At 43.2% G+C, this 21420-nt stretch overlaps 1 protein-coding gene and 1 pseudogene across 2 annotated transcripts in view; one reads left to right on the forward strand and one right to left on the reverse strand.

Moving 5' to 3' along the window:
* Positions 1 to 4465: 4465 nt before the first annotated feature.
* Surf6-ps2 (surfeit 6, pseudogene 2) lies at positions 4466 to 6341 on the reverse strand (annotated as a pseudogene).
* A 9140-nt stretch (positions 6342 to 15481) lies between these two features.
* The window catches only part of Timd4 (T-cell immunoglobulin and mucin domain containing 4), a 36102-nt gene continuing 30163 nt past the window's right edge, over positions 15482 to 21420 (forward strand). For both annotated transcript variants that reach the window (XM_039087155.2, XM_039087154.2), the window contains exons 1-2: positions 15482 to 15555; positions 19966 to 20307. In XM_039087155.2, the coding sequence (XP_038943083.1) occupies positions 15498 to 15555; positions 19966 to 20307 (400 nt within the window). In that variant the 5' untranslated portion in view covers positions 15482 to 15497. The remainder of the gene's footprint in view (positions 15556 to 19965; positions 20308 to 21420) is intronic.

The following is a 21420-nucleotide window of genomic DNA, read 5'->3' on the forward strand; positions in this document are numbered from 1 at the left end:
CTCTTTCAGAGGTCCTGAGTTCAAATCCCAGAGACCACATAGTTACTCAAACTATCTACAGTGGGATCTGACTGCCACTTCTAGCCTGCAGGCGTACACGCAGACAGAGAGAGCACTCATACACATAAAATACATAAACAAATAAATCTTTCGAATTAGAAATAGCACATGAAGCTGGGCAGTAGTGGCACACACTTTTAATCCCAAAACTTGGGAGGCAGAGGCAAGCAGATCTCTGAGTTTGAGGTCAATCCAGTCTATAGAGCATGTCCAGCACATCCAGGGCTATGCAGAGAAACCTGTTTCAGAAGACAAAAAAAAAAAAAAAAAAAAAAAAAAAAAAGCAGGGCTGCTTGCTGCTCCACCCAGCACGGGTCAGATTCAGGAAGCCCCCGGCATTCAGATTTTCTATCTTATGACAGACACACTGGGCCGTCACCCTAGATACAGTCCAGACTATGTCATGTGGCCACCCTCCCCCAGTCTGTGGTGAGGAGGATCCGAAGCCAGCTGGGCAACAGATGGGAAAGGAACCTGGCCTCTGGCACCTTGCCATTTCTCAGGCTTCCTTCTTATGCAGCCGCCATACCTTTACCACTTCTTATTTCTCAAGCACTTCCCCCTTCAGTCTTCTGAAAATCCCACAGGAGCTTTGAACTGTAACACTTTGTACCTTCCGAGTCAGAAGGAGGGTCAGGCCCTGTTGCTTTGTAGCAAAAATCCTCAGGCACAGTGTTCACAATCCCAGTGTTCACTTTATCCAAAATGTCCTTGGTCATGTGAAGGGTAAATCTGAGGGATTTCTAAATATTTGATGGCCGTGTCGCCAGGGCTAAAACTTAAAAAAAAAAAAACCCAAAAATTTCTCTTCCCCTTTTCTATTTTTCAAGGAAATATTTAGCAGAAAAGGGTATAAAAGTAATTTAGAAGATGCATATTCTTCAAGCCTAGAATATGATGCCATATTTAGCATAGCCAAAAGAAGTTAAAGGGACAGGGAATTATTCCAAAGGAGTTCTGGTGTAGCCTGTGTTTTGCACTGGCATGGAATATTGTAGTTAAATATAATACATATTTTCATGGGCAATCCTCTCCTATCCCAGTATTAAGAAAAGGGGTGTTGGTGTGTGTGTGTGTGTGTGTGTGTGTGTGTGTGTGTGTGTGTGTGTGCATCCTTAAAACTTAAATTTCATCTATTTATGTATTCACTTATTTAATTTTTTGACACAGAGTCCTCTGTAGTCCAGACCCACCTTACATTTATCACATAGCTGACGATGACCTTGAACTTTTGATCCCCTTGCCCCCACCTCCAGAGCACTGAGATTACAGATGTGTGCCACTTTGCCTAGCTAATGCAGTGGCTTAAATCATGGCTTGGGAGATAGAGATGTGGCTCCCAGGTTAAGAGCCCTAACTATTCTTACGGAGGACCTGGATTTGTTTCTCAGAACACAGGGATATTCACAACAACCCTTTGTAAATCCATTCCTAGGGGGACCTGATCCTCTCTTCTGTAGCCCCCCAGTACTGCACCCATATAGTTAGTTCAACTACTTGTCTGCAGGGAAAATACTCACACACATAAAGATAAGTAATTCTTTTATTTAAAAAAAAATCCAAGGTTTTGATGCATGGCAGGCCATTAAGCCAGATCCCAAGTTCTAGAATTTTGTGTGAATATATAATAGTATAGTAGTTTTTCCTGTCTGGGTTTTTCATCTGACATGGTATTTTAAAAATATAATTATTTTGACTGACCTATACTATGTGCATATATTAACATGTGTACACGTGTGAAATATTGCTGTGGCATATAACCAGAATTTTGTTTTATTTTGTCACTGAGTGACATATTGTCCTATGGATACTTGTGTCATTTCCAGTTAGGGACTCGCTTTGAATAATGTTGCTATGATCATGAGATAGAGGTCCTAAGTGTCCTGCTTTCATTTCTCTCAAGGAAATACCAAAAAGTACCATTGCTGAGCACTGGGCTATGGTGGGTGTTTTGTGCCAGACTAAGGCACTATTCCTATTTTAAGGATAAACTGGGGCATGAGGAAAATGTGATGATCTACTCAAACTGTCCTACTAATAACCTCTGGACATGCCAAGATTGGGACACAGATCTCCAATGCTCACTTCCCTTTTGGGCTGTCATTTTTCTCTCTTTTAAAACTTTTGTTTCATGCAGGAATGTAAGTGAGTTGTTGCCTCAGGTTGTTTAAGACAGTGTCTTGCTGTGTTGCCCAGAATGGACAACAATGCTCAAGTCATCTTTCGGCCTCAGCTTTCTCACTGGCGGGGCTGCCGGTACATGCTACAGATGTGGATAACTTTACATGGAATGTCCACGCAGGCCTGTGTCTGCGCATACCTGTTCTTCTTACATAAATGGATTAAGATTGTACATAAAGATTGTATCTTGGGGGCTGGGGATTTAGCTCAGTGGTAGAGCGCTTGCCTAGGAAGCACAAGGCCCTGGGTTCGGTCCCCAGCTCCGAAAAAAAGAACCACAAAAAAAAAAAAGATTGTATCTTGGTTGTCATATTTAGCTACAAAGTTCATATTAATAGATGTGCAAGTACAGTGTGTGTATGTGGTTATGAGTGTGTGTGTGTGTGTGTGTGTGTGTGTGTGTGTGTTGCTGTGGATCAATTCAGGCTCGCTTGCTTGTAAGTCAAGTGCTTTGCCATTGAGTTTCATCACAAACATACAACATCCTTTCGAATGGTTGCTGAACCTTTATTTGAAACCTCTGTGACTTCTTCATATTAATGTGCATGCATTTAGGCTGCTTTCTACTTTTTGAAATCAGGATTGTATAGTGTGTGTGTGTGTGTGTGTGTGTGTGTGTGTGTATGTATTTGTATTTTCAGCTATTATAAATATACTGTTTTACATTTTGAGGAAATCACTTGATCTTAAGATTTGCCAATCTTCAGAAACATAAGCAGAGTTTATTGCATTCCCTAGAGATGCTGTTGAAAGCTGTGGACATGCTGTATTGATGGGGGAATGGAACTCATTTAAGTAAGGAGCCATGCCCATTATGCAAGATGTTCAATCGAAAGTTTTAAATTTCACCTCAAACTCAAATGTGTTTTACTTGAACGTGGAAATCCCCTGCCCACCCCCGCCCGGCTTTGTTACAAAGGAGCAAGTGCAAATGACAATTTGGCAGTGAATGGTCCGACGAAGTGAACATCCCTTAGCAACGTGGCCCTGGGGTTTCACTTCTCTTCTCCTTCTAATTGAGAAAACACTTAACATGCACAGAACCTGTTGCAAAAAAGCTTCAGTGTTAGAGTCGGACCTGGAATTATGACCAGAGCCAGTTTAGTATCCTAAAATTCAGTCATGAGCCTGTCTGGTACTGTGATGAAAGAGCTGTGCGCAACCAACTCAGAGCTGGAAACACCCATTTTGCCAAATAACTTCTGATGCTCGCATCAATGGTTGGTTGTCCTTATCTCTTTGGCAGACAGATCTGTGGCAAGGCAGAACATCACAGAGCGGAGTGCAGTGTGGAGGAGAGATACTTACAGTGATTCCCTAGGAAGCAACAGAGTCAGGAAGGGGCCAGAAGGTAATATTCCGTCCAAGAACATGGCCTCAATTATGTAACTTCCTTCTGTGAGGCCCATCTCCTCAAATCTCCACCACCTCCCAGTAGTGCCATAGGCTGACCACCCTGGTCATTGTCACTTTGCCATTGAGAGATATCTCAGATCCAAATCATAACACCCTTTCGGGACTCTTAAATCATGGATGTGCTTGGTGTCTCTTTGTCTGTGGAAATGATAGGAGAGGAATATCATGAGTGGACATCAACCCATGCTTTCGTACTTTTCTATCTCTGCATTTTCCATTTCCATGAAGAATATTTCAGGAAGCTAAGATATCCATCAGGGTAGCCTATCCGTTGTGTAGAAGCAGGAGGAGAACATGCTCTTTAGATCTTTCTCTAATCTCAATTTTCATTTTGCTCTGAACATTCAGTTCCCCAATTCTAAGTCTGTGTGTTTTTGAAAAGGGTTGCTCTCTAGTTCATTCTGAGTTTAAAGCAACTGACAGGGATTTTCACCTGTGAATTGTTCTCTTTGAGATTTAAAATCTCTCAGCTCAAGGAATGGCTTGTCTGTTGTTTCTCATGTAATCTGGTAAATATTTCTCTGTTTTAAAACTTTTTTTTTTAACTTGAGGAAAGGGTTTACTTCATGTTACATTTCCAGGTAACAGTACATCACCAAGGGAAGCCAGGGCAGGAACCTAGACGCAGGAACTGAAGCAAAAGCTACTTAATGGCTTGTCCCCAACAGCTGGCTTGGCCTACTTTCTTTTTTTTTTTTTTTTTTTTTTTTTTCGGAGCTGGGGACTTGGCCTACTTTCTTAAACAACCCAGGACCGTCCGGGGGTGGCACTAGCCACAATGAATCACAATGAACCAGGTCCTACCATATCATTCACCAGGTTTTTTGTTTTTTAAAAAAAAGCACCACAGGCCAATCTAGCGGGGTTCTCAGTTGAGGCACTCTCTTCTCAGACAACTCCAGTTTGTATTAAACTGACATAAAACTAGGCGACATGTAAGTCGCAGCCATTGACTGGCTCACAGGTGAGCAAGCACATCCTGTGACTCAGGAAGGACTCTAGATTTTTGAGCTGGATGCTGGCCTTCAACACAGCTCTCAAGCTCTGGCCCAGAGACATATCTGACTGGATCAGATTCTCCCAAAACTCTTGGGCCCTCTTCTCTGTTCCCAAGACTAGTGGATACAGAACGAGTAGTCAAAACCTTTTGTTCTCATGGCCACTGGATATACCAGGTGGGCAGGGAGGAGTGAGTGGGGTACCTCACCCCAACCTCTATCCCAACTCTGGAGCATTCAGAACACAGACATACACAGACATACAGACACAGTGACACACCCCTCACAAGACACGGGCACAGATCTCCTTCATCCCTCTCAGGAACGGGAAACACGGTCTTCCTTAAGGATGCTGCTGAAACGTCCTGGCACGCAGTCAGATCTCACTTCGGTTGTGGGGTGCAAGAACTGTCAACCTCACAGGAGACCCAGTCTGTCACCACATACCACCTCAACCCTCAAGGATGGAGATGGATGGAAACCAGGTAGGAAGGTGCCCAGCCAGGAACCTGGCAGGTGCAAGCTCTCAGGAGAGGCCTGCACGCTCCAGGTCCTGGGGCAGCACCCGGCCCTTCTTGCGGGCCTTCTGTAGCCGTCGCTCGGCCCGAGCTGCCTTCTTCTTGCGCAGGTTCTGGCGTCGCTTGTCCTGTGGCTGCTGCATCTTCTCCACCACATGCTCCGAACGCTTCTCCCACTTGCGCTGCCGCTGTGCCCGGCGCTTCTCTTTGCGCTTCAGGGCCTCCTGCAGCAGGCGCTCATCGACCCTGATCTTCACACCCTCTGCCTTGTACAGCAAGTTGGTCCACGTCATCTTGGCCTCCAGCTCCTGGGCCTTGCCTGCATCCTAATCGCGAAGCTCCTCCACCCGGCCCTGCCGGGCATGCAGACGGTCCAGCAGCTGCCTATAGTTCCTGCCTGTCAGAGGGGTCAAGTTCCCCTTCACCTGCTGCCGCTTCTCCTTCTTGCGCTGCCTTGCTGGCTGGCTCCTCTCCAGCTACCTCCGCCTTATTAAGGATCAGCCCTGATTCCTGCAGATCCTTGCAGGCCATTTTGGGGGGCGCCTTGACTGGTTCCTCCTTTTTCTCAGCCTCTGCAACCTGCTGCTTTGCTCGGAGCTCCCTCCGCTTCCTCTTCTTCCGTTCCCTCTCCTGCTTTCTCTGCTGTCTTTTTTTCTAGAGTGGCAGCAGACAGCTCCTTGGTGCCACCCTGGCCCCGGGCCATCTGGATCTTCTCATGCAGCCGCTGTCTCAGGAAATCCAGTGCAAAGACAGAATCCGGCGCTGTGCCTCGGCTATCTTCAGGGGACCCCAGGGAGCCGGAGCTCCCTTGTTTGGATAGCCCTGGTTTCTTGGCACTAGAAGAGGTGGGAGACTTCTTGCCCAGGGGTTTAGTCTTGTGCTCCATAGTTTTCTGCTCCTGCTTCCGAGACTTATTTTGTGTTTTCTTCCTTTTCTTTTTTGGGGGTCCAGCAGCTTCTGAGCCTTTTGTTCTGACAGCCCACTGGCTCCTCTGCCGCTCAGGGCCAGGCTGCGCGCAGATCTTCTTGGCCAAGTCCTGCAGACAGGCATCCTTAGCCAGGAGAGAAGCCATGTTAGCAACCAGGGCTGGAGCTACAATCAGAGGGTCCCGCGGCCGAGCCCCGCCGGAAGCACGGCGTACGCAGGTACCACGGGCGGAGCGGCGTGACCCCGCCGGAAGTACCTCGTGCCTTAAAACTTTTTTAGTTCATTTTTTTTTCCTGTTTCAGAGGAAGAAATATCCTACTTCCTTTGTAAATACATCCTTCCCATTTTTCTTTTTATTACAAAGGACAAAATAGTTTTGAAATAGAAGTGTTAGGGCTAGAGAGATAGCTTGGTGGTTAAGAGTGCTTGTTCTTTCAGACAACCTGGATTTGGTTCCCAGCAACCGGATTGTGGCTCACAACCATCTGTAAAACTACTTCAAGAAGAGCTAATGCCCTCTTCTGGCCTCTGACTGCACTGCACACACATGCTCCACAGACCTACATGCAGGCAAAACACTTATACACATTAAATAAAAATAAAACTTTAAAATATTAAAAATATAAGTGTTGTGTTCACTTTATGAACATTGAAGTTTGGAAGAAAGCATTAAAATGTTACAGGGAGTGTTAATCCTACTAGGTGAGAATAAGACCACTATCACAATTTTGAGCCAAATTTGAAGCAAGCTTTAATTAAATACTGGTCAAGATGATGGATTCTTGCAGGTCTATTCCAGGGTTCTCAGACATGTGTCATGTTTTGCAGACATGTACAAAAGCAAACCCATAAGGCTACATATCTCTCATCGGGTCCTATCTGAGGAAACATACATCCTGATGTATTTCCTGCCTATGTACCTCCTGTCTGTATAAGGGCAAGCACATCTGGTTCAGTTGGATCAAACAAACTTGTCTAGGAAGGCAGAAACATGTGGCTTGTTATTTCCCACAAACAATACCCTCTGTCATTTCAGGAAATATCTATCCTTGGACAAAGGGCTTACCAGTTAGAGGCAATTTTGTTGTATGGATTGCTTAGGCACAGTAATTACAACTTAGCATATATTGGGCTCTCATAGGAGCTAACCAGAGATGGCCACTTAGAAATAGTGTATAGCCAACTGACAATCTTTGTTGGGAACATGCCCAAGTGTTCAGGAGTTCTCAGTGTAGCCCAAAGGCAGAGACCTTGTCCAGGCATCTCACTTTGCAGCTTTAGGGTTTCAGGAGGGGAGTAGGCATTTTTTTTTTCTTATTAAGGAAAAAAATTTAATTGGGGCTGACTTATAGTTGCTTTTTTTTTCCTTTTCTTTCAGAGCTGGGGACCGAACCCAGAGCCTTGTGCCTACTACCACTCGGGAGTAGGCATTTTGAAGCAAGCAGCAGGAGCCAAGATAAGAAGTTAACTGAACAGGGTTCCACACAAATGGGCAGTTTTAACAAAAACTAAGATAAGTGAGCTAGGATACCCTGACCTATCTTTCCTAGAATAGATTTGGGTTAGTTTTTCTTGGGACTATCCATCAAGGTGATCAAATTCAAAGTTATATCTGTACTGGCCTCAGCAAGAATGAAAGGTGGAGGAACATTTCCAAAATCTTGCCCAGTCATATTAAAATCTGTGATACTGGCAAAAGAACAAAACATCTGATGTGGCAAGGAGCATAGAGCTCTCAAATTCATGGTTATCTACCTGTCTGACATTCTACATCAAGTAATGGTAAAGAAAGATAGCTCTTTTAGTGGAAAACTAGATAGGAAAAAAACTGAAGTTAGATATGAACCTTAGGTCACAGACAGAAGCAAACAAGAGTGATTAAAAACCAATTTAAAGGGGTTGGGGATTTAGCTCAGTGGTAGAGCGCTTGCCTAGGAAGCGCAAGGCCCTGGGTTCGGTCCCCAGCTCCGAAAAAAAAAAACCCATATAAAAGTAAAGCTATGACATTTGTAGGAAAAAGGCAATATTATAATAATTTTAGAGTGAGAAAGAGTCTCTTAAACAATGCATCCAAAAAATGAGGCATAAGAATAAATCTTGAACTTAAAAAATAATTGCTATGCCAGGAGTCAAACCCAGAGCATTACTCTTGTTGGTCAAGTATTTCCCTACTGAATTACATCCTCAGATCTTCATGGGTTTTAATGTGATAGTATTACAGATTTTAGTTCAATAAAATGTTCAGCGGAAGAAATTGGAAAAGGAATAATGGAGGTGCAGAAATGACTTCTGTCTAGAGAAGATATTATCTATGTATCATCTACATCTGTCCATTGAGCACCTATCAATCATCTAGTTATGTTTCCTCTCTCAGTGAGGAAGAAGAGGAGGAAGACAACGTGTCACTTACTTTTCTTGTAGCTGTGACTACATACCTGACAAGAAGCAACTCAAGAGAAAAATGGTTTATTTGGCTTGTGATTTGGGGGTATAGACTACCAATGGTGGTAAGATCCTTTCTCAGCTGTGATGCCAAGAATGTAAGACTGCTTGCTAAAGTCTGAGTGGGTTATAAAACACAGAGAAGGTAATTCTGGCACTCAACTGTGTTTCTCCTTTTGCAGTTCTGGATTCCATGCAGAAGGATGACACCACTCAAATCCAGAGTAGATCTTCCTTCCTCAGTTAATGAGATTGAAAAATGCTCTCAAGGACACACTCAGAGGTGTACATCCTAGGTTTTTCCAAATCCAGTCACGTTGACAATGAAGATGAATTATCATAAGTAATAACCTGTTGCGTGTAGTTTTAAGCTCTACCCAACCTTTAGCTCTGGGAGGTGACTGTGTTACCCCACCCAGCTTCTCTTGAATCCCCAGCAAAAGATATACACACAGTTTGTTTCTTTTCTTCTTTTGTTTCTTGGCACAATTGCTGGGTGCTACTATCCCTCACCTAGAAAATCATGCCCTTATCAGTTTCTTATCTCAGCCTTTCCCACCTGCTCTAAAATTCAGTTGCTAACTCTGCTAACCACCCATCTGTAGGAGTGGCCTGTGTGGTCACTCTATTTTGAGATCTCATATGGTTGCCTGCTTCTTCTCTCCTCCCTTGTGTCTCTTTTTCCTCTGGGGACCTAGAAGTCCTGCCTGTACCTACCACCCAGCAATTGGCCCATGGCTTTCTTTACTGACAGATCAAGAGCCATTTGGGAAATAGGACCTTAACATCAGAACTTCCCCTTATAATAACCAATAGAAAATTAGGCCCAGATGTGAGAATTCACTGAAGGAGAAACAAGTAGTAAATAGTTGTGGAAAGGTGAGCATGTGACTTCTGAGCAAAGGAATTCAAAGAGATCAACACTGAGGAAGCATATCATATCAATACTCATGGCAGATGTTACAATAAGGGGTAATACCATCAGCACTCTCACCCACATACGATAGGAATGAAACTCTCAGAATGTTCTTGGGGGAGGCTTGGGGATACTTACTAAATTGGTGTGCAAGTTGCTTATGATTTAATCATCCCCTCTCTGGATACATACTTCTAACAAACTCCTTCCCCAGCTCCTTGATGGACACCTATGAGGTTGTTCAATGTCAATGAAAAGTTTATGTTCACCAAACTTTCTTGTTAGTAGGGAATTGTAGGTGACATAAAGATCCATCATTAATCATGTGAGCACGTGTTTCAAGGAATGTTCCCCACATGGTATGGTATAAAGCAATGCAAAGCCACAAGGGAAGACAATTCCTGTGGCAATACAACTAGGTCATGAGTAGAAAAAGAAAACAGAAATATTGCATTCTCTTAAAATACAGCATGAAAAGCTGTACTATGCAACTTTCAAAGACACTTACATATGCAATGACATTTGTCCAAAACATTAAAGTTCAAATATGCTTTGGGATGATTGGGGAAACACAAAGATGCTTAAGAGACTCGTGATGGCATTAGTTATCTTACCAACTCAACTCTGCACTTGTAAAGAAAAAAATACAGATATTTCCTTACATGAAGAAAATCTAGTCATTCTTCAAACACATAATGAGCATTGCTGTGGTGGACACACAGGCTATCCCTCAAGTCCATATAAAACAAAACAAAACAAAACAAAACAAAATAAAAACCAACTTTTGATATTTTGTGCATGTGTGTCCTTTTCTCGACTTTATTTCTGAATTCTTTCTTTAAATGTTCTTTAATTAAATCATCTTTTGAGTGTTTTATATCCCATGTCTTATTTTTAGATGTCCTCGAGATTTTGAGCAAATAAACTATCCTAATCATTTCTCAGTCTAGAATAATTGCCAATTGCTTTTCTCTTTCTTAATTAATGCATTTTCATGGGATGCATGCCTTGCTATGTAGCATGATGTACTGTTCTGTGTCAGGGGCTGAGGGTGTAGAGTAGTTCCGGCACAGTTCCTGCACTCAGGAGAGCATACTCTATTTAGAAAAAAATACAATAAAAGCAGATAATCATTTCAATGATTCTTTATATTTATTATACTTAAGTTGTTACTTCCACACTGCCACACTGTGCTATGTTTTCAACACATAATGTTATATAATATTTGTGGGATGCCCAAAAGAGAACTGAAAAATTCATGAAACACACAGACAGACAGATAGACACAGACAGACACACCCCCACAACCTACCATTAACCTAACTATCACTAATCTACATAAAATCAAATCGAATGTAGTTGCCAAAGGACTACAGTTTCATTTCCATCTGAGGTGTGTCACTATGCTGTAACCTGGAAGAAGTATTTGACTATAATGTATGTACCAAGTAGGAAACTGAATGCCGGACCTTTTCATTCTTACAACTACTCTTCCACTTCCAATTTCTTGAAGTAATGTAGTGTCAGAGTTTGGTTTCTGAGATTTCAGCATTTTCTGTAAACCTTCAAATAGAAACTCTTCAATTCGGGGAGGAAAATAGCTGCAACATTGACTTTTTGAACTATGCAGAACTTGGACCCACCCAGGCTCTGTTTCTCTTTTTCAGCTCTTGGCTCCTGCTCTCTGAAGTTGGTGTCTAAGCCACATGACTCAGCGCAGTTGCCTCCCATCTTGGTTTCCTTTGGTTATAGGTTTCCTAGGCAGGGACTGGGCCTTGTACCATGCCAAAGTAAGCTAGTTTACAATTGACTCGTGCAATGGACCATGAGTAACTTGGGTGGTGTGATAAGAGTCACAAAAACATCGGATAGTCAAATGGAGCAGGTAACTACAGTCAGACTGCTCAAACATGGGGCAGCAGAAGGGTTGGACACTCTTTGCTTCTTTTCATAGAATCAGGGGAGAAAGGATGGTAGGTGAAATTATGAGTGGCCTCTTCCTTCTTTCCGGAAGCACCAAAAGAGAGAGAGACTGCAGGGGAAGTGAGGCCAGATACACAAGGCAGCAGTGTGTGGAAGGTTTGGGATCTGATGCAAAGGCATTTCTTGGTTGAAAAATCCAAATGTCAGAAAATCTAACACAAGTTGGCTTAAGCTCTAAAGAGAATTTATTGGCTCATTGAAGTCCTTATTACAGGAGCCTAAATGAAATCATAGACACAGACCATGTATGCTTTAATCTACTGGGTTTTCTGCTTGATCAGTTCTCCACCCGACAGGTTTTGCTTACCAGAGGCCCAATGACAAAATGTGTGTCTTAGACTCACATCCTCAGAGATCAAAGATCAAGGAGAAAATAAAAAGGATCCAAACCCCTCAGAAAACCCCCAAATTTTCTCATAATTGAGTATTCAGTTTGGGCTACTTGTCCTCCATTGAGACAATCACCATGACTACAATGCACTTGAGCCATGTTTATGAAAATAAGGAAGGCCTTGTTCTCTAGACCAATCTTAGGATATGGAGGAAGAAGGTGCTAAGGGCAGGAAGCACATAGCACAGCCATGAACTGTCAATAATAATAGTGCACTTTAATACAAACTGGCCATGAAATTTTAGGATGCAAATTTCTCAAAGCCTGTCCATCGGACATTCCAGACATCAAATTGCTACTAAAATCAATCTCTCTCTCTCTCTCTCTCTCTCTCTCTCTCTCTCTCTCTCTCTCTCGGTGTGCACGTGCGTGCGCGCGCGCGTGTGTGTGCATGTGTGCGTGCGTACGTGTGTGTGTGTGTGTGTGTGTGTGTGTGTGTGTGTGTGTGTGTGGAGTAGACATGCCATGCCATGAATGTGTAAGTCAACGGATAACTTGCTGAAGATGTTGTTCTTCCTCCACCATGTGCACTCTGGGATTGAACTCAGATCGTCGGGCTTGGCAGCAAACACTCTTGCTCTCTGGCCAACTTATCTGCTTACGTATATAAACATATTAAATAAAGGAATATGTAAAATAAACTTTTCTTAAACTGTGTAAACTACACTAGGTCAGTTTTAGATTTACATAAAACTCACAGTGATAGCAAAAGAGTCCTTGAATACCCACATTCAGCCCTCCCTTTTTGTTGATTTTTTTTTAGTTAGCATACATGTGTGTTTCATTATGGGCTTTTCATATGTGTATTACCCTCCCCTCTCTCATCATTATTCTTCCTCTGTCCAAATAGTCCCCTTTCTTTCAAGTTGTATACATACATTTAAATGTATATTTCAACATATGTATTGAAATATATATTTAACAATATATTTATATATTAGGCAGAATAGATATTCTATATAAAATATGTCTCAAAATAGATATTTAAATCTATATTCCATATATGAGAGGAAAGGAGACATTTGTTGTTCTTTTTGAAAGAAATGTGGCACAATAGTTGTATAGACTTGTTTTTTAAACATTATTTATTTTGTGTGTATAGGTATTTTGCTTGCATGTGTGTCTGCACACCGTGTGTATGTAGTGGTCACAGAGGCCAGAAGAGGGGAATCAGGTCTCCTGGGACTGGAGTTACAGATGGCTGTGAGCTGAATGGTATGGGTACTGGGAATCCAACTCAGATCCTCTGGAAGAGCAGACAGTGCTCTTAAACACCAAGCCCTCTCTCCAGCCCCACTTTTCTTTTTCTTACCCATTGCCCTCACTTGACTCCTTTAAATATCTCTTCATTTTCCTACACAATCCCCATTTTTTTTTTTAGTCAACAGCCGTATACACACACACACACACACACACACACACACACACACACACACACACACACGGATTCTGTGTATTAGAGGAAATATGCAATTTATGCTACAGCTGCTCCCTCCAGGTTTAATATGACTATTGCTTTCATGGTTGTTGTGAGGACCTACAAAAGACCTTGCAGTCATGGCAAAGATATGGAACAGCACAGTGGTAGCCATGTGGGGCCAAAATGGCTGCGAAGCTATCTTCCTCTCAAGGAGGAGGTGAGTAGGGAATGTCACAAGACCCTCACCTGAGGTCCCACTTCTTCCTGTGTGCCCTTGTGGGATGCTGAGGAGAAAAAGGTATAGCTTTAGAGTTCTTACCCATGCTGGTGGGGTTTTTGGGTGATACAACTGCCCACACATCAGACCTATTATCTGGTAAGTATCCCTTATCCCTGCTGGCCCAGGCAACCCCTATAAATTCATTAGTTCACCAAGTTAGACTTGGATGGAGTGATTTCTTTGGTAAGAAGTCACTGTACTCTTTGGGGTAATAAAAGTTTGTTGATGTGTCACCAGTAAAAGTGACAACACAGAGCAGGATCTGACTGCCTGTTCTGCCTTATTTCAGATAACATGATGATCTCCCATTCCATCTATTCTCCTTCAGAGGGTGTATTTCACTTTCCTTTATAGGAAAAAAAAATAAAGCTCTATTGTGCATGAAAGCCACATTTCCTCAGTCCATTCATCTGCTGATGACTGACTGGCTCGTTCCCTATTGTTTTTGTAAGAATAGGTCAGTGCCACTTAGAAAGTGTTTAATTGGGCTTACAGTTTTCGAGGATTAGAGTTTATGGTGGTAGCGGGATGGTTGAGAGCTTTCCTCTTGATCTGCAAACATGAGGCAGAGAGAACATACTGGGAATAGCCAGAGTCTTTGGAACCACAAAACCCACCCCTAGTGGCACAACCTCCTCCAACAAAGCCACAGCCCCTAATCCTTCCCTAACAGCTCCACCAACTGAGCACAAAGCATTCAAACCCATGAGTGTAGGGGCCGTTCTGATTCAGACCACCACACTCACCATGAGTGTTGTAAATAGTGTTGTAATGAACATGGTCATGCAAACCAGAAATACAAAGGGGTGGTTATTATTAACATCATACATTAGGTTATTTATTTATATAGGTATAAATTTATAATATATTTATATATATTTATTATAGCTAATAAATCAATAATGAAAGATCACAATGGATCAAAGTCAAAACTTTATTTAGATTTCTCTTACTAGATTTTTGTTTTCAATTAATGGTCTTTTAAATTTTTTTTTATTTTATGAACATTTGCTTGCGTGCATCCCTGGTACCCAAAGAAGCCAAAAGAGAGTGTTGGTCCCCTAGAGTTAAATTTACAGACAGTTCTGGGATGCCATGTGGCTGCTGAGAACAGAACCTGAGTTCTCTGCAAGAGCAGCAAGTGCTCTTAGTCACTGAGTCCTCTATCAACCTGGTAGTTTTTCCCTGTTTCAGGATTCTACACTGTGTTTGGTCCTAGTTTCAATCTGGTTGGTGAAGATTGGCCTGGTTTCTCCTCTTCCTTATTTGTATAGAGTCGGTTGTCATTGTATTTATAGACTCCTGAAGAACTAGAGAATGATTCTATTCCAGTATTTGGTTTCCAACTTATCCTTTGTGCTTTCTCCCTAGGGTAGTGATGGCTGGGTCTGCTGGTAGGCAGGCCTGTTTTGGAGCCATCATGATAAGCTTCCACTCCTGAGGCTCCTCTCTTTTGTTCTAATAAACTGATGGTGTGGGTAGAGCTTCTTTCGTGATTGATCGCACCTGCTTTCTGTTCTCCAGTGTGAAGGCAAGAAGTTGAGGGCTTCATGGTGAGTACCCAGAATGGTAGTAAAGGCCAGCCTGGTCTATATAATGAGTTTCAGTTTAACTTTGCTTTGGCCACCATGTGGAGAAGCACTGGCTTCTTCACAGTTTACACACAGAGTGTCTGTTCATGTGTATTCATGTATACACAGGGGCTCAGGCACACCCAGGACGACAGACAGAGAATCACATTGGCACACACACTGCCACACTACACAGTTTCACTCATGCACTGGCCACCATGAGAAAAGCGCTCAGCACATTTGATCACACATCCCAAACTGAGGGAGGTCATTCAGGATGAAGGAACGGGAAGATTGTGAGGCAGAAAGGGAAGTGAAAGTCCAGTGTCCCACCCTGTCAGCAGGAATTGTGATATAAGGCATGAGTTTTGACAGACACACAGATCCTGTCAAAATGTCCAAGGGGCTTCTCCTCCTCTGGCTGGTGATGGAACTCTGGTTGCTTTGTCTGAGTAAGTGTTCTAGATGCTTCCATTCTGTACCCTGGGGAGGGTAGATTTTAGGGAAAGGAGGTTCCACTTAAGCCTATCTCCTACTCAACTTGCATTTTTATAGGATCTCTTCCTCACTTTGTTATGAAGGGATTTTTTAAGAGACTGATTTGGGTATTCAGGGATGAAGTAAATGGTTTAATTAACTGCTATTTCTAACCTAATCAAAGACATAGAAACAGGGTATTAAATGAATGGGTGTAAACAATTTCATCTGCAGGCAGCACAAAGCAGAGGCAGGGGGATTTTGTTCTGCTAAGAGCTCTTGTTTTGACTCCTATTGTTCTCTTTGTTTTCAGGAGATTTTATTTGCTTTTTATTTTGTTTTGCTAGGGAAGGGGCTTCAAAATGATTTCTTCTTCTCCTTTTTTTCTGTTGCTGGTTTTTGTTTTTGTTTTGTTTTATTTATTCTGAGACAGGGCCTCTCTGTTATGAAGCTCTGGCTGTTCTGGAACTTACTGTGCAGACCAGGCTGGCCTTGAAACCATGAAGACCCACCTGCCTTTGCCTCCTAAGTGTTGGGAGTAAAGGAATGCCTCACTATGTCCAGCCCTCATTTTTGTTTCTTTGAGGCAAGATCTTACTGTGTAGTGCAGGCTACTTGGAAGTCAACAATCCTCCTGCTTCAGCCTTCTGACAGTTGTTATTACAGGTGTGTGTCATGTGCCCAGCTAAGGGGAGGTTTCTCTTCGAAACATTGATACAGATGAGTCACTTGAATGGACATCCCGAGGCACACACAGCAACCACTCTGCTCCGTGCTGTCGCTCTCCTGGTCACCAATGCTGACACTGTCAGTATGTCCTTCTGCCTCTCCCTCTTTCTCTCATCCTTGAATAGAGGTCAACTCAGGTCTCTGGTAAACTTGAGTTTCTCCTATTCTAGTTTGCAGGCTGCTTTAGGGCTTTCTCCTGATCTCTGAGGTTCCTGTGTCAGAGAGCTTGTTGCCATACAGGGTGCTAACTTCACTGCCTCTGTCCACAGATATTCTGTACGTTACCTTCTAGAAGGTGGGCAAGGACTACTTCATAGATACTCCAGAAGCCATCGATGGAACAAAAGCAGCCGGCCTTGTTCTCAAATCAACTCTCTGAAATTTACCTGTGCGCTTGCTGTCTGTCTGTCTGTTGTCTGTCTGTCTGTGTATCTGTGTGTCTTTCTTTCTTAATATTTATTTATATTTATTTGAGATGGTGTCTATGACTAGCAAGGTAACCCAGATTGGACTTCAACTTGATACTCTTCTCCTGCCTTGCTGCTCTGAGTACTGGAATAACAATGCCTGTTCCAAGTTTTGCCGTTGTTACTGTTACATCCTGAAACTACAACGAAAAAGAAATTGCTGGAGCTTGTGTCCTCATGTCTCATCTGTGGCAGGACAGGGGTTGAATGGGCTTCTCCAACCTTGCTTAAAGGAGTTAGCACCTGGTGAAATGACCTCTCTGTTCACTTATTTGACTGTTGTTTGGCTGTGACATAGAGCCTTGCTAGGTAGTGGGGACTACCTCAAGTTTGCAGGCCTCCTGGCTTTGCCTACTAAGTATAGGGACTATAGGTGTGCACCACTATGCCTGGCTTATTTATTTATTTTTAATGCATCTGTGCTTAAATGGTCAGCTTAGAAGAGAGTAGCTGCCCAGTTTCCGAGGATCAAAAGTAGATGTGTGAGAAGAGACGGTCATGGCATCGTCACTCCACAAAACTGAGGCTTGGCTGAAAGGTCATCAACTGGAGAAGGAACAGGCAGGCAGTGACAGAGAAGTGGCACTCCCACTGGGTCACTGCAGTTGAGAAATTCACCTGGTAGCTGTGATTTCTTTTCTTCCCAGTATTTTGTAGCTGAAGGAATCATTTCTCCTTCTGTTTCTGCATCTCATGGGTATGGTTCCTCCTTCCGAAACGTTTAGGTATCCAGTGAAGTTAATTTCATGGTGCTTCTTGGCATAGGAACTGTGGAACTCCTTTTGTGGCAAATACTGTCCTCTCTGCCTTGTGATAATGAAGACTGTGGCTTGCCCCTAAGAAGCCCACAACACACACTGGCCTCTAGAGTGACGTCTACATTGTCACCCTAACAGGGACTTTTCTACCACACCAAGCTTCTTGCTTCCTTTTTTATAGTAGTTTTTGATTAGGTGAGTAATACTGAAACTTTTGGGTGAAAAGATTAAAAACATTATGAACCTTAAAAATCTCTTTCCCCTCTATGCCCAGTTCCAATCCTGTCCTTTCATCATGGAGGCTTGGGTTACCTGAGATTTCGGTTCCGTCAATAGATGCTTTCTACGCATCTGTTACACCAGAGTCTGTGAGAAGGGGCAATGCTTTCGTTTATTCACTTCACAGAAGAGACACCATCAGAACAACAATGCACATTTCAAACTTCCTGAATCATTGTTAACTACATCTCATCACAAAAATGAAGTGCATTCGTGAGATAGTAAAGCTAACTAAACTAAAATTGACTGCTTGGTTCTGTGATCATAGTGCAAATCCTCATACTGTACCCTATAAATTCACACACACACACACACACACACACACACATACACATACACACACACACACACACACACACACCACACTACACCACACACACACGTCTGGTACCATCTTCTACCTGCCATACCACTGGACACACATGTAGAGTGCTCATGCAAACAGGTAAAATACTCAGATATGAAATAAAGACAAATATTTATGTACTTGACTTCTCAAGACAGGGTTTCTCTGTATAGCCCTGGCTGTCCTAGAACAGACCAGGCTGGCCTCAAATGCATAGAGATCTGCCTGTGTCTGCCTCCTAAGTATTGTTTTTAAAGGTGTACACCACCACTGCTGGGCAAATAAATCTGTTTTTTTTTTAAGAGAGTAAGTTGGATAGAGACTGTAACTACACGCATAAAACCTACACACGCATACGCCAGACAAAACCCTAGCATAAATGGTTGAACCGCTCCTAAAGTCCCACCCCTAGGAAAGAGGTTGTTAGCAATTCAACTGATGGCTGCTAGGAGAGGGACACTCGGTTCTTTCAGGGCTGCGGCCCTGAGAGGCTGCCCATGTGCTAGTAGATGGCTGTAATGGCCCTACATGCATGCACATACTGGCAACACTAAGTGGACATATATTTTTAAACAAGAGAGCACATAAAAGGTGCAAGGCTATGAGCAATGGGGGAGAAACTGGAAGAGAAAGAATGGAAGATAGATCTCATCAAATATTTATTATATGCACGGTGAAATTATTAAACAATCTTGAAAAGAAATGAGTAAGTTAAAGTGAACAAGCTGGCTCAGTGGGTAAAAATACATGCTCTGGAGCAGTGGTTCTCAATCTCCCTAACGCTATGACCCTTTAATATAGTCTCTCATGTTGTGGTAACACCCAACCATAATCATTTCATTGCTACTTCATAACTGTAATTTTGCTACCGTTATGAAGCATAATGTAAACATCTTTATTTTCTTCCTGTCTGTTGGGAGTCACAACCTGCAGGTAGAGAGCCACTACGCTGAAGCCTGAAGACCCCAGTACAGACACGAAGGTGAAAGGAACAAGCCAATTCACTAATGTCCCCTGACCATCATCCACTCACTGTAACATGTATACATCACACACACACACACACACACACACACACACACACACACACACACACACACACACACACACTATTAAAATTTTAAAGGAGAGTCAAGAAGAGCAAATCCACAAACTCCTCCTAACTTTGTGTTACCTAAGTGATCACATGATCCAGAGCGAGCAGTTCCCATCTCTGTTTCTGGATAGAGAGTAGGACAATGGAGTCGACTACCACAGCTGTCTTTCCTGTCAGATGTCTGGCTGGGCTGGACAACCCATTTGAGACATTCAAATTAGCAGTACACAATATCTACTCAGTGAGATGTTGTTGTCGATGTTGTTGTTGTTGATGATGATGGTGGTGGTGGTGGTGGTGGTGGTATGTGTGTGTGTGTGTGTGTGTGTGTGTGTGTATGTGTGTGTGTATGTGTGTGTGTGTATGTGTGTGTAGCACAGGTTTTGGGTGGCTTTAGTGAAACATGTGACCTAGATCACAGGGTCTGGCCTCTATTTGGGAGCTGATTTACAGAATGGTACTCAATATTGGAGTGTTTAAATTGGCAAAAAGATCTTACTATGGAGAGACATTTAGAAGTTTTGGACCACCTCTAATTTGGGATGGAGGCTTGGAGACTTAGGAGTTCAACAGCACAGGCAAGCATTTGTGCTAAAGGAGCTAGGAATGTTCCCTCGTCTTCCTGTACTCTCCCTCTATGTGTACACAAATGGTGGAGCATATTTGAAGAATTTTTGTCTGTGTAACAGCGTTCTCACTTTCTCCCGTAGCACCAGCTGCCTCTGAGGATACAATAATAGGGTTTTTGGGCCAGTCGGTGACTTTACCTTGTCAGTACTCATCCTGGTCCCAGAGCCGCAACAGCATGTGCTGGGGCAGAGGTTCATGTCCCGGTTCGAAGTGCAATGGAGAGCTTCTTCGTACAGACGGAACAAGGACCATCTCCAGGAAGTCAGGAAAATACACACTTTGGGGGAGTATCCGGTTAGGTGATGTGTCCTTGACCATCTCAAACACCAATCAAGATGACAGTGGGGTGTACTGCTGCCGTATAGAGGTGCCTGGCTGGTTCAATGATGTCAAGAAGACAGTGCGCCTGGAGCTGAGGAGAGGTGAGGAAAGAGCGGGGCTCAATGGTTAGAAAGAGGTAACATCCATTCAGTGGGTTCTGGTGATGAAGCCATGCTTATTCGAGTAACGGGTGGAAAGGCTGCCTCTCAAATGGTGAGGCACCTAGTGTAGTTAGGGAAACCCGCATATTAATTATAGCCAGAACAGCCACAGAAATGAAGGAGGGATTCCAGCTAACAAATGAAGAGCAAGACTGAAGATGGAAGGGACTATTTATCTGGGGGCTTTACCCCGCTTTGCAGAAATTTGGCTCCGTGCTTTTGGGCCTCTCGATTTTTATGTGAGCCATAATGATTTCTCTCCCTCCCTCCCTCCCTCCCTCCCTCCCTCCCTCCCTCCCTCCCTCCCTCCCTCCCTCCCTCCCTCCCTCATTTCCTTCCTTCTTTCTTCTCTTTCTCTTTTTCTTTCTCTCTTTCTTTCTCCCTCTCCCTCCCTCTCTCTCCTCTCCTTCCCTCACTCCTTTCCCTCTTTCCTTCCTTTTTTTGCATATTATTTGATTTCCAAATACTAAGAAAAAATTAACTGTGCAGACTGAATACAAGCAAACATTTTTTGATTCCTGGCAGAGGGAGGAGGCATGGCACTGGGTACCACCTCAGGTATCTCTCACACCCCTTTTCCCCCCATTTCTATCCAGTGTTTTGGATAAAATTTGGGGTGTGAAGGGACTCCTAAAGACTGGGGCTGCAAGAACAGAACACATGGAGCTTATGGCTGAAGTATGTGACCAATAGGCACATACACATGTCTAGCCAGAGATTTTTAGATTGGATTGGGCTTTGCCTCTGCATCAGGATCTCCTGTGGGATTCTTGAGTCCTGGGCTGACACAGTGATGCCTTGGAAGGCTCAGTCTGGATGGCTGTGTCCTTAGGCTGCCAGGATGGCCCTCAAGTGTTCCAGAGTTGGAACTAGATGCTTTTAATTAGTGAGCCCCATGCACATTCACACACATTACTCTCACAGCGACTCTGTGATATCAAAGAAGAGGAACGAGAAGTTGGACTAAGTTAACTTCAGTAAACTTTTCTTTCCTGCAGGCGTTCCTTGTGGTCCTGACAGTTTGGCAGGAGAGCCAGACATTAAACAAACAAA

The sequence above is a fragment of the Rattus norvegicus genome, chromosome 10 (assembly GCF_036323735.1).
Source record: "Rattus norvegicus strain BN/NHsdMcwi chromosome 10, GRCr8, whole genome shotgun sequence".
NCBI classification, from domain to species: Eukaryota; Metazoa; Chordata; class Mammalia; order Rodentia; family Muridae; genus Rattus; species Rattus norvegicus.